General features: G+C 44.4%; 1 protein-coding gene across 1 annotated transcript in view; it reads left to right on the top strand.

Moving 5' to 3' along the window:
- SLC35D1 (solute carrier family 35 member D1) overlaps positions 1 to 6035 on the top strand; it is a 53551-nt gene extending 47516 nt beyond the window's left edge. Inside the window, exon 12 of the mRNA XM_072649784.1 lies at positions 5704 to 6035. Coding sequence (XP_072505885.1) covers positions 5704 to 5812 — 109 coding nt within the window. The 3' untranslated portion in view covers positions 5813 to 6035. The remainder of the gene's footprint in view (positions 1 to 5703) is intronic.
- Positions 6036 to 13074: the final 7039 nt, after the last annotated feature.

The raw sequence follows: 13074 nt of genomic DNA, 5'->3' as shown, positions 1-13074 counted from the left end.
GCCCATTTTGTTGATAAGGAAGTTGAGGCTCAGACAAGGTACAGCCTTGTCTGACAAGCTTGTATGACACCTATAGGTGTCACAGGTCAGTCTCTAGTCAATTCAGCAACTCTGACTGCATGAGAAAGAACCTTAGAGTCAGAGGAGAGGGTACAGTGGAGAGATCTTGGGCTTTGGAGTCAGAGGAGCTGAGCTCAACTCCTACCTCAAGAGTTCACTACTTGGACAAACTTGGACCAGTTTATTTATTTCAATGGACCTCATTTTCTCATCTGTAAAATAAGGGGATTGGTTTCTGAGGTCCTTTACAGCCATGCTCCTTTATTCCCTTTAGGCCAGCCTATGGGTGAGCAAGGATACTCTCACAACATTCCCTTCAAGTAGCCATCCTGCTAATCTCACCTTTGTTTGAAGCCTTTTGGGATTCAGGGTAGATTGGTGAGAATCATCTCTGATCCTGACTGTTTGCTGAGCCCAAGTCAGAAGACAGACTAGTTGAGCCAGCTTGCATTCAGTTCCTTAGCTCTTGCCTTATGAATAGCGCTGGTATAGTTCCTCAGTTTTGCATTTTAACTATCCTTGTTGGTTTTAAATATGAAAGGATGTGCCAGGACCAATGACTTTTTCTTCCTTCTTACCCACGTCACTCATATCTTAATAGAACTGACCTTACCCCAGTCCTATAAATGGTGTGGTGAAAATAACATGATTCATGAATCTAAGGACATCGGTTTGAATACTTAGTTTGATATTTCCAATCTTAACTGACCTTAGGCAAGTTGTTTCCCATTTCCAGATTCCTTCTCCATTAAATAAAAGCTGAATTAGACGGTTGATCACTAATGTTTCTTTTAGTTCTAAATTCTGTGACCAGCCTTCACTGTGGCATTACAAGGGAGCACGTGGTCTGTGGCCTGGAAACACGTTAGAGTTCAATTTAGTTTTATGAACATTTATTAAGCACCTAGTATGTGCAAGATCCTAGAGCTACAGAGACAAAAATGAAGTGGTCTCTGTCCTCAAAGAGTTAATATTGTACTGGTGGAATGTACATAGACAAGTTAACCGCGAGAGAGAGAGAGAGAGAGAGAGAGAGAGAGAGAGAGAGAGAGAGAGAGAGAGAGTGTGTGTGTGTGTAAATTTCAAGAGAGAATCAAGAAAGGGACAGTGTAGAAGGTAGTATGAGAGCCAGATTTTTCAAGAAGTGAGAGGCCTCTTAGAATGTGAAGAAAAGCATGCCATACATGGAGGATCATGCACACATTCAAGGGCCTAGTGATGGAAGATGGAAAATTGCAGATGGGAATAAAGTCACAAAAAGGGAGCTCCTGGAGCTTCTTGAGCAAGGAATGGTGTGGTCAAGATGTGCACTGCAGGAGGATTCTTTTGACAGCTCTGTGAAGGATTGATCAGAGATGAGAGAGACTGGAAGCAGATAAATTGAGGATAATGTTGTATTAATTTAGGCAAGAGGTGAAATTCTAAACTTCAGAGCGCTGTATGGGAGTAGAGAGAAGTGTGTAGATGTAGAAGTTGTGGAGACAGAATCATAAAGACTTAGCAATTGATTAAGTGTATATGGCAGAGGTAGGGCAGCTAGCTGGTGCAGTGGATAGAGCACCAGTGCAGGAGTCAGGAGGACCTGAGTACAAATCTCACCTCAGACACTTGACACTCACTAGCTGTGTGACCTTGGGCAAGTCACTTAACCCCAATTACCTCATCCTGGGTCATCTCCAGCCATCCTGATGAATATCTAGTCACTGGATTCAGATGACTCTGGAGTAAAAGTGAGGCTGGTGACCTGCACAGCGCTCCCTCACTCAAAACAAAGTCAAATGCATTTCCCTGATGGCATGGTCTTCTTCGGCAACGAAGGACGAACACACTCATCATGAGATCTTAGCTTTAGACTCAGAAAGGATGTAATGACCCTCCAGCCCCTCTCAGTGGACTGGTGAGGAAGGGGTTCGGAGATTTCTTCAGGGACCCTTAAACAGGTAGTGTTGGAGGTGATACTTGAACCTAGGCCATACATGCCATGAGAGATCCAGATCTTTAGAGGCCATTTGGTCATAGGATTTTATATTTACATCTGGAAGAGTCCCTAAGGGCCTCAGGTCCAGCTTCCCCATTTCACCAGTAAGGAACTGAAACCCAGAAAGGTTATGAAGTGATTTGCCTAGGGTGACCCAGCTTCTGAATGTGTGAGGCAGGATTTGAACTCAGTTCTTCTTGACTCCATGTCCAACGCTACTTATTCACCAGAATTCCTAATTGCCACTGGCCCAACACCCCCACCCCCATTTTACAGACTGAGAAACCAAGGCCCAGAGAAATTAAGTGACCTTCTCAAAGTCATACAGGTAGTATAAGTCAGGATTTGAACCCATGATCTTTGATTCCAGTCAGTGTGCTTTCCCTTGTACTACCTCATCCTTTGACTTGGACACCTCATTCCAGCTATCCTAAACTCATCCTTTTTGAGCCAATTCAGCAAGCATTAATTATGCACCTACTGTGTGCCAATCACAGTGCTAGGTGCTAGGGACACAAAAACTAAAATTAAGTTGTCCCTGCCTTCAACGAGCTTCCTTTCTGTTGGGGGAAACAGCATATGCCCAGAGGAGTAACTAGGAAATATTTACAAAGAAAACAAATTATTATTTTGGTGTGGGGAGGGTGTTACTAAAAATTGGGGGAATCTACTAGTCAATAAGCAGTAAGCTCCTCCTGTGTACCCCCCCCCCCAAACAAAAAAAACAAAAACCAAACTAGTCCAAGCTGCTTGGTAGGGATGATGACCTCCTCTAGTCCTCAGTTTCCTTTCCTAGTACAGACTAAAATCTCTATTTCTCCTGGTGATATGTCCCTTCCGATGCCCAGCTTCAAGGATCACAGATCTAGAAGGTAGCTCAGAGATCACGTTAGGGAGTAGGCTTCCCTAACTTCCAGAAGGGGAAACTGAGGCTCACAGAGGGCTAGTGACTTGTCTGAGGTCACACTCAGGTGGTAAAATGTGGAGTCAACATTCAGCCCCTTAACACTCTTGTGAAAAGGGAACCCTTTCAACTGGTTAGGCTTCTCCAAAGTTAGGGAACTGAATTGCTGCTCTAATTAGAATCATTTCAATTCAGCAAGTCTTGCTTCCTTCTGCCTAAGATAGCCAGGCATTGCCCTAGGCTCCTGGGATCTAAAAATAAAAACCTTTAGAACATTCGACTGGACCCGCAGGGCTGGATCATGAGAATAAACTGGAAACTTCGTTGGAGTTTTTTTTCCTGCTTTCTCTCCCTCCTCCCCCCCACCCCATCATCTCCCAGGCAGCATTTTTATTAGCATTCTAGAAAATTTCCCTAACCGGAATTTCCTTGGGAAGAGAGGATTTGCCTGACTGATATAGGGTAGGATAGTTAACAATTGACCTACCTTTATCTGGGGCTGCGAGTCCCAAGAAACATTCCCTAGAATTTCTAATCCTGGGGTCTCTCTCCTTTCTCCCCTCTCCTTTTCCCCCTCCCTACCCTCTCTCCTCTTCCCCTTCCTCCCATTCTCCCCCTCTCCTGCTCCCCCTTCTGACTGAGTGGGGAAAGGAACCTTGCCCTCTCTCTGCTGGATCATTCTGATCTGAGCTCTCAGCTCCTTAACTGGACAGCCAGGGTTGGTTGTGTGTATATAAATACCTGCATACTCTGCAAATCTATTTAGTGAACTAAGAAAAGCCATTCCTTCCTCTGAAGGAGCATCCGAATGGATATGTAAAAAACCAAAACCCAGGGCCAAAAACAAACCCGCCATTTGGATCTGGAGTTAATTTGGGATCCTTGGGGGTTTGGGGCTTTGATTTTAGAAACCCTGCTTTGTGAATTACCCTTCTAAGGTGGGTCTTTAGCATGCTAAGTAACCTTCTAGGGAGAACTTTTTGGAATGCTAAGTTATATTCTAATGCTAAATAAAGTGTTTAGAATGCTAAGAAACATTCCACAGAAGACTCTTTAGAATGCTAAGTAACATTCTTTAGAATGGCCATTCTCTAATTGTCCCAGGTTGGTCTTATCCTGGAATCAACTTTTCTTGCCTCCGAGACTGGGAGAGTAGCTGGCAGTTCTTTCCATATTTTTATATTCACTTTTTCTTTCAGTAAATATTGAAGACCCACTATGAGGCCAGCATGTTAGTAACTGCTGGGGAGTACATTGTATAAGGCATGGGCTGTACTTCTAAGAAAGTTAGAAGTTCATTAGAGAGAGAAGATACACGGTGGCTCCAGTAGAAAGTAAACTCCTTAAACACAGAGCTGGTTTGTGCCCTTTTTCTTTCAGCCATCACTCAGTCAATTGACTAGCATTTATTAAGTGCTCTCTTTGTGCCTAAGGCGGAGGGATACAGAGAAAAAGAAAAAACAAAAACGCAAGTGTCCCAGCTTTCAAGGAATTATCTTCTGTGGGAGAGAGCACATACACGAGTAGAAATGCCATGTTACAATAATTAGCTTAGGTCAAACATAGGGGCAGAGCATGGCCCTCCTCCCCGTTTCAGGGAGTTCATTGTAGTCCAAACGTTTTGAGTTAAATCATGGTCTGAGACCCCGCTAAGGAAAATTCCTAACATTTAGGCAGAGGGTCAGGCTCTCTTCTTTACTTTATATTGTGTCTACCTCCCACCAAACGCTGTCCTCTTTGTGGCTGATGCAAAGTTGAAGTTCCTGGAAATATATGGATAACAAAATAGCAAATAGCACAACACAACACAATATACCATATTGCTCGATACAAGGCCCCTGCAGGGGAAGCTGGGCTGGAGGTGTTGGGGAGCAGATCTTTCCTCAGGATTTTCTCCAGTCCTTGAGAGGTCTCTATGCTTCTGGGCTTTGTGACTCACCCAGGCCCATCTCCCTATCTACTGAAACATGTTGTCTCCCTGAGTAACATTATTAGATGCTTGTTATAATAGTGAGAGCTGGCTATGGAGTCTGGATCTGGGTCCTTTATCTGACACAGAAAGCTTGTATGACCCTGGGCAGGTCATTTCTTGGTGCTGAGTGACTTCCCAGGACTGTTGCAGAGCAGGTGCCAACCTGACCTGTATTTATAGAGGGAGTGTCAGCGAAATCCTAGTTCTTGTCTGTCCTTTGTTGCCATTCAGTTACTTTCAGTCCTTTCCAACTCTCTGTGACCCCATGTGGGGTTTTCTTGGTAGAGACACTGGAGTGGTTTGCCCTTTCCTTCTTCAGCTCATTTTACAAATGAGGAAACTGAGGCAAAGAGAGGTTAAGTGATTTGTGTAGGGTCACACAGCCAGCAAGTGTCTAAGGCTGGATTGGAACGCAGGAAGATGAGTCTTTCTGACTCTAAGCCTGGTACTCTGTGGGGCCACCTGGCTATCCCATCCTTTGTCCTAAGTAACGGTTATTATTAGTAAAGAATTAGGATGGTAGTTGTTATTTTATTTATTTGGGGGGGGGCAGGAAGGCAAGGTAATTAGGGTTGACTTGCCCATGATCACACAGCTAGTAAGTGCGTCAAACGTCTGAGGCTGGATTTGAACTCAGATCCTCCTGACTCCAGGGCTGGTGCTGTGTTCACTGTACCACCTATTTGCACCACCCCCTCCTCCCTAGTGGCTACTAATGGAGTATAAAGGCTCCCCAAATTCGAGCTGTTCTCTGCCTTGGTCATTGAACGCTACTTCTGTTTTCTACAGTATTGCCGGGAGCCTGGTGTACTCCTACATCACTTTCACAGAGGAGCAGCTGAGCAAACAGTCGGAGACAAGCAGCAAGCTGGACGTTAAAGGAAAAGGCGCCGTGTGAACGAGGCTCACGCACCATCAGCGGTCAGCCCAGCACGCGGGTAGTGCCAACGGAGACCTGCTTTAACGCCTAGGGCGTCTTGGTTCTACTGAGCTCTCGGTCCTGGGGCCTTTGTACAATCCGAAGATTGCTGCCTTTTAAAAATTTTTTATGATGAATCTTATAATTGATTCTATTTTAAATCTGCAGTTTGCATTAATTTATACTGGACTGGAAGATGACCTATCTGGCTTTTAATTTATTGTTTTCCCCTCCACCAACCATGGAACTCCACGGGGCATCTATGTCCACAGTGAGTGACGTCTAGCTCCTCCTCCTCTCCCAGAAGACAGACTTTTTGCTAGGCTGAGAGCTCTGGGAGTGTCTTGTGGACTTTTACTTCAATGAGTGCACCTGGGCATGACACAAGTATTCTGATAGCTCCTCTCAGAATTCTCCTTCGCTTTCTGTTTCCCACCTTGAAGGCCTAGTCACTACATTCTTAATTTCTTGCTGTCTTCAAAGGAAGATCTCTTTCTACAGAGAGAGAGAGAGAGAGAGAGAGAGAGAGAGAGAGAGAGAGAGAGAGAGAGAGAGAGAGAGAGAGAGAGAGAGAGAGAAAGAAAACACATGTGGTATCTGGGATGGCTTGCATCCCCAAGCTCTTCAAAGTCCTGGGTGTGGGGAGAATTAGGCTTTTGGGTTTTAGCCCTTCATTTGGGAAACAATGCTGCAACGGGACACAATACTGTTCAGGTTAGCTCAGGAGGGAGCTGATTATGTTCCTGGTCTGGCAAACCCAGGTTATTGTAAGAAACTTGGAAGCAGACATCCCCTTCCCCCAAGTGGGGACATAATCAGATCAAGCCCGTTTCCCCCTCTTATTCTCCTCTTTGCACCCCTTCTTTTGGGGTTTTTCATCTGATTCACATTATTACATATACTCTGATACATTACATATATCAGAATCCCCTATTTCTAATTTCTTATGATCATTCTGACCTGTGCTCTGGAGGTGTCCACTAGTAACCAGGAGAGACCGGAAGCATGGGCGAGATGCCACCTCATCTATGATGAAATACCACATGGTCAAGTGAAAGGAGCCCCCAGGGGAGTCAGGGGATCTTGGTTACTCTTGCAGATTCTAAGCTAAAAATGGCTTTTACATTTTAAAATGTAGTATGATTATTAAATTTTAAATTAAGTTTTAAAATCCAAGAAGATTATTTTTAAATGTAAAAACCATTTTTAGCTTGTGGGCATACAAAAACAAGGATGCAGTGAGGGGTGAGTGGCTTGCCCTAGGTCCTAGGCCTTGCTCTGATGCTTTTACTACTTGTTAGACTTTGGGTTAGTTACTTTTCTCTTGAGACCTCAGTTTCTTTAACTCTGAAATAAGGGAGGTGGATGAGGAGCTTGTTAAGGTTATTCCAACTGTCAGTGAAGGATTCGATGAGGTTGAGATCTGGTGAAGCAGATTTTCCTTTCCGGTCAACCAGCTATAAGACTGCTTGGTCTTATACCTGGACTTGCCCCCTTCTCTGCTTGATGTTATTTGAGTCATGCTGGAAATCTTTCTGGAGGAATGGCTTGAAACAGATACTTGTCTTGGCAAGCTTTGCTATCCTGCCAGCATCTCCGCTTCAACCTCTGTGATGCTGGCTTATTAACCTATAAAGGAAGGTACCATTCTTTTTAGCTGGATGGAATGAATGTATGGCCTACTGGGTAAATGGATTTTCTCCTTGTGTATTAAGGGTCTCTTTCAACTTTAACAATAGGGCAATGTTGGGTAGCTGACCAACTTTACAAGCTTCTAGATTTTAGGAAAAGCTAGGGAATATTGTTGGATCTGTGATTAAAGAATCTGTATTTTCCATTTACTACTTTTGTTGATCTTGGACAAATCACTTCTCTGGACCTCAGTTTCCTTATCTACAAAATGGCAGGGTTGGACTAGATGACTTCAGAGAGCCCTTCCTTCTTTAAATCTGAAGATTCTGTGAGCCAGATGCTTTTTCCAAAGAAGGGAAGCCAAGATGATGATGGGATTGGAGAGCATGCCATATGAGGAATAGTTAAAAAAATGGAAAAGTTTCATCTTGATGAAAACTTGGGGGGGGGGGGGAGTGTGAGAGCCAGCTGTGAGTATTTGAGGAGTATTTGGAAGCTGTAGGAAGGCAGGCTTTGACTTAATAGAAGTAAACTCTTCCTAATAATTAGAGCCTCTCCGCTCCCCAAAAAGTGGAATGAGTTGCCTTAAGATGCTCCAAGTCCCCTGGGGTCTGAAAGGACTGTAGGGGAAGGCTGGATTTCTCATTTTTAGGGATGATGCATGAGGATTCCTGTCCAGGTCTGGGGCAGCCTGAATGACCTTTGTGAATCTCTCCAATTCTGAGATTCTGTGATTCCCCTTATCGTCTGAGGTCATTTATAGAAAAGGGCCTTGGCCCCTCTTCTTCCTAAGAATGGAAATACTCTAGCAGGAGAAGAAAGGAGAGAAGGATTGGAAGTTGGGGTGGTAGTGGTATATATAGACTTGGAGTCTAGGCCCTCAATGGGATAGGGTAGTAACAATCATGATAGCAGTCTTTTCTATAACATTTTAAGGTCTGCTCAGCACTTTATACTCATCAATCTCATTTGAGTCTCCCAACAATGCTGGGAGGCAGGTGCTCTTCTCATCCCCATTTTGTCAATGTGGAGACTTAAGCTCAGGCTCCTTGTCAGGGGTTTCCCAGCTAGTAAGGGTCACAGGCTTTTCTGTACCCTATTGGCTTCACACCACACTCTGGCACCAGATCTCCCTGATTACTGGGCCCTCACCCACTTAATATCACACAAGTCTCTGTTGATATTGGACTCATGGGCTCATTGACCACTGGCTACCATTGGCTAGTTTTGTGGAAACATAGGAAGGTCAACACCTGTATCTCAGTTCTGATTTATTCAAAGGGTTTTTATTCCTGCTGTGACCCACATGAGGAGCAATAGATAGAGGGGAGGGTAGTACATGGATTAACTTACTATGTACAAATTTGTGTCGTTTTACTGGGATAATAATTTTGGGAATGGGAAGTACCAGAACTGAAAATATATGTGCCTTCTAGAATGTCTGTATTATAACCCAACATTAGACCTATCTATAATATTGTGGCCTGTTAACTTACTCCTTTAGCAGGTAGAAGCCTTACTGAATTTTACAAGTGGGAAACTGAGGCACAAATCTGGCCAGGGATCTGTAAAAAGCTAAGGTGAGCTATGGGCAGAACTCTGAACTTCTGAGTCAATCACTGTAACCAACGGACAGGGTCAATCCAATTTTGGTTAAACTTGAATCAACTTGTCAAGGCATGGGGTACTCTGCCAATATGAATCTGAGTCCATTTTCTGTGCTAATCGCCTAATTCAGGCTGAGCTGCTTAAAATCGCCAAGTAACAGAGTGAGAAAAACCTCAGCAGCCACGTAGTCCAGCTGTCCACCGGCTGGTCTCCTCACTTCTTGCCTCCTGTCTTTGAGCTTCCTGCCAAGAAAGCCCCAAATGAATTAGAGCAGTAAACTCCACTTGTTTCCATTATAACTATTCCCCATCAGCCTCCTTCCCTCATTCTGGTTTTCAGGACTCATGGGATCTGCCTCCTGTTATTAACTTCACGTCTAGCTTCTCTTATGTTTCCTTTTCAAAATGGATTGCTTCACAGAGAGCAACTTGTGTGGCCACATCAGTGTTTTTAGAAAACTGGGCGGGGGACCCCACGCCCCTTTTCCTCCAGCAGTCTGTTTCTTCAGAACTCCATTCTGGAGAGCTCTCTGTCCTTCCTTATGTAGAATTTCAGAGGATGGTTTCCTTTTTCCTTTCACTGAGACCTTTGAGTATTCAACTAAATGTAGATTCAAGATAATACGCATGATTCCATGCCCCCTCTATAGACCCTTCCTGTTCAGTAATTTGCAGGTGTTTTGGTCAGTAGGAGCTTGGCTTTTCTCTTTGAACTTCAGCTGTGCTTGGTGGTTGGCACCTTCTCTTTCTATCTGATGCCCAGAGATGGTTACACTGACCTTTGGGTGGACAGGGCATGAAATGCCTTTGGCACCTTACAGGAGCCAGTTATCAGTAGGAGAGAACAGTTTATGTAGCTGTTAGTCATTAGGACGGGGGTTGGTTAGCCTACCCTGGCCATGCCCTGCTGGAACCCACATAAATGACTAATATGCTGGTACCTAGAAAGGAAAGTTATTCAGATACCTTCACAGGTGGGGAGCCTGGTGTAAGCCCCTCTCCTGTAGAATCCACCATAATAGCTCAAAATTATAGAATTTTAAGGTTTGCAAAGTGCTTCACATATATTATCCCATTTGGTCCTCACAACAGCTCTGTGAAGTAAACATCCCCACTTGATGAGAAAACTGAGTTTGAAAGAGGAAGTGATTGTTCCAGGGTCACACGGTGAGGGCAGAATTTAACTTCAAGTCCAGGGCTTTGTCTGTTGCTCTCAGCTGCCTTTTTAAAGGGGATGTCAAGAAAGAGTCCTCCTTGGGGCTATCTCAGGGCCAGAAGCCCACCAGCTCCACTCAGTACAACCTGAGGCCTGGCTTCCTCAGAGCGGAGGTGGTTTGAATCCGAACACTCCATTCCCCCAATTCAGATGGAAACTGATTCAACCTTTCTAGACCCATTTCGGTCCAGAACCAACATGACCTGATAGATGCTTGGCAATCATTTCGATGGAGGTAAACTAACCCACATGGGTTTCGAGTGGGAAGCTTTTCAGGGGGGTTTGGTTCCTCAGTCCTGTAATTGTGTTGTAACCCTGCCTACTGCATTCTGGGTGGTCAGGAATTTGTGTCACTTATATTCCCAAGGATTTCAGCAAAGTTGTCTTGGTCCTAAAAGGAATCACTAGTTAGATTTATCATCCCTGGAAAATGTTTTTCAAGATGATCCCGTTCTGCAATAGATGCCTGTTTCAGTGCCAGAAACCAGATGGTATTGTCTACACTGGGAAAGTGAATAAAATGGATGCCATCATGTTTTCTATGCTGTTGAAATATTTTTTTTCAATATAGATTCTATTTACAAAAATGATCATTTTTGTGTTTTTTTAAAAAAAAGGGTACTGCAGGCTAGAGATTTGTAAATCAGGTCATTGAGAGAAAATTACTATGCCTGCTTAAGTATTTTTGTATGGGCTTCAAATAAATACTTTTCTCCTGAAAATGTGCATTTCAATTCCTTTTGGGTGACCTCGGGGCAAACGGAGCCTAAGGAAAGCCTGTCTGACTGCCTGCACTGAGGAGGAGAGAATCCACCCACGCTTTGTCTAGTACATGGGAATGGTGAAAATGGGCCTGGGCCAGTGCATTATCCTGATTTTCTGCATGAATCAGAGGCGGCTATATACCCTGTGTGTTGGGCAAGGAAACCCTTATTCTTTTCTGGGTATTTCATAGGTATAACTGATGATCAGTGACCAGACTGGTCAAGGAAGGGAAGCATCTTCAAATAATGTCCCAAATTAGACCACATGAAATCTGCTGAAATGAAATTCAAAATCATTTCTAGTTTTCTTCCATCATCCCATTATTGGCCATGCTTTTTCTTCCTCCTGTCCCTCTTCCCCTTCTCTCCCCTCCCTTCTTAGTCATGGCACAGCAGCAAAGAGCCTGGCTTTGGAGTCAGAAGGGTAGAGTTCAGTCCCACCTCTGGCACTGCATCACAGGAGAGGGTAGTGGGGCATCTGCACGATGAAGGGGTTGGTTCGATGAGAACCTCTGAGGTCCCTGTGACCCCTCCCTCAAATTCCACCTCCCCCTTCCCCACACCTCCCCTCATCCTTGTCAATTTCAAGTCATTTAATGCATTTTGGGGACAGGTCCTTTCCATCTTTTGCCATGTTTTGACCGAAACTGAGGCTTTTTGAGCCTCTGGTTTTCCCCAGATTGAAAGGAAGGGGGTGGGGTTGTATATGCTCTGGGATCCCTTCCAGTTAAGTCCTATGATGTAGAAGACCATGAGGCTGGTTGTGGCCTCCCAGGGTTCCATGCTCTGACTTCCCCCTCCTTTTCTAGGAGGTTTGAGCCACAAGGGTGAACTTTTGAACATTTAGTCCGTGGATCACAAAGCAGTGAAAGAAAATCTGCAGTGTTGGGAATTCCAGCTTTGTTAGTTTCTACCTGTGTGATCTTGGGCAGATTTCCTCTCTGTGGGTCTTTCCCCTTATCTGTAAAGTTGAAAAAATAATCTGAGTTCCCTCCCAATTCTGAATTGATGGTGCTATGGCCCTAAGCATTTATTAAGCACCTTCTAAGTGCAGAGCACTATGCTAGGGGCTGGGGATACAAGGCAAAGTGAAGAATCGTCCCTGCTCTCCAGCAGCTTCCATTCAGTATAAGCATTAAATGCATGTAAACCGTGATCTCATTTCTGTGGGTACCAAGAACCAAAGTGAAATGGACTTTCAGTTTCTAAACACAAGATATGGATCAGACACTTCTCCTTGTGGGACCCAACATCTTAGAAGAGAGGGAGGGGTGTTCAGCGTACCTGGAGCACTGGATGCTTCATTGGGAGCTGATGTGACTGGCACCTGGAGGGGGATGGTGGTGGGTTTTTTTTTTTTTTTTTTGCACATAATTAACCTTTAGCTCTCAAGGGAGTCTGTGACAGTATTCAGTTCAATTTATCAAACAAATATTCAGCACCCACCTAATATTCAGCAGGCCGCTGGGGTTCAGGGCCAGCATTCAGAACGATCTGGTCAGTCATCCCTTCAAGGGGCACCTGCAAGCCTTCCTCTGACTTTGCCATGGTGCCTTTGAGCTCTTTTAAAATGTTAGAAAATTGGTAAGGGGCCTTTTCTGCGTAACTTCTGAGAGGCATCAATAACAGGCTATCAGTCTTCAATGGGTTTTATAACTTGTAGGAGCAGAGATTTAGAATTCAGACTTAGACTGCAGATTTAGAGCTGGGAAGCTATCTCAGGTTAAAAAATTAAAAAAGCTTCCCAACGTGCCAGGCCCTGTATTTGATTCTCCTACCACCTTGGGAGGTATTTTACAAAAATGACCATGCTCATGGTTTAATAAAAAGGTTGCCAAATCAGGTGACTGTGAAGGAAAATGTGCCTGCTTGTGTTATGATCCCCATTGTAGAGCTGAGGAAATTGAGGCAGAGAGAGAGTCAGTGACTTGCTCTGGGGGGCTTCCTGAATCCAGACCTGGCATTCTATCCACTGTGCCATCAGCCTCTATGGTTCAGTGACTCAGTCCAAGTCACGCGGGT

The sequence above is a fragment of the Notamacropus eugenii genome, chromosome 2, assembly GCF_028372415.1.
Source record: "Notamacropus eugenii isolate mMacEug1 chromosome 2, mMacEug1.pri_v2, whole genome shotgun sequence".
Lineage (NCBI taxonomy): Eukaryota > Metazoa > Chordata > Mammalia > Diprotodontia > Macropodidae > Notamacropus > Notamacropus eugenii.
Note: the sequence above shows the minus strand (reverse complement) of the source record. Positions and strands in the feature narration are given on the sequence as shown.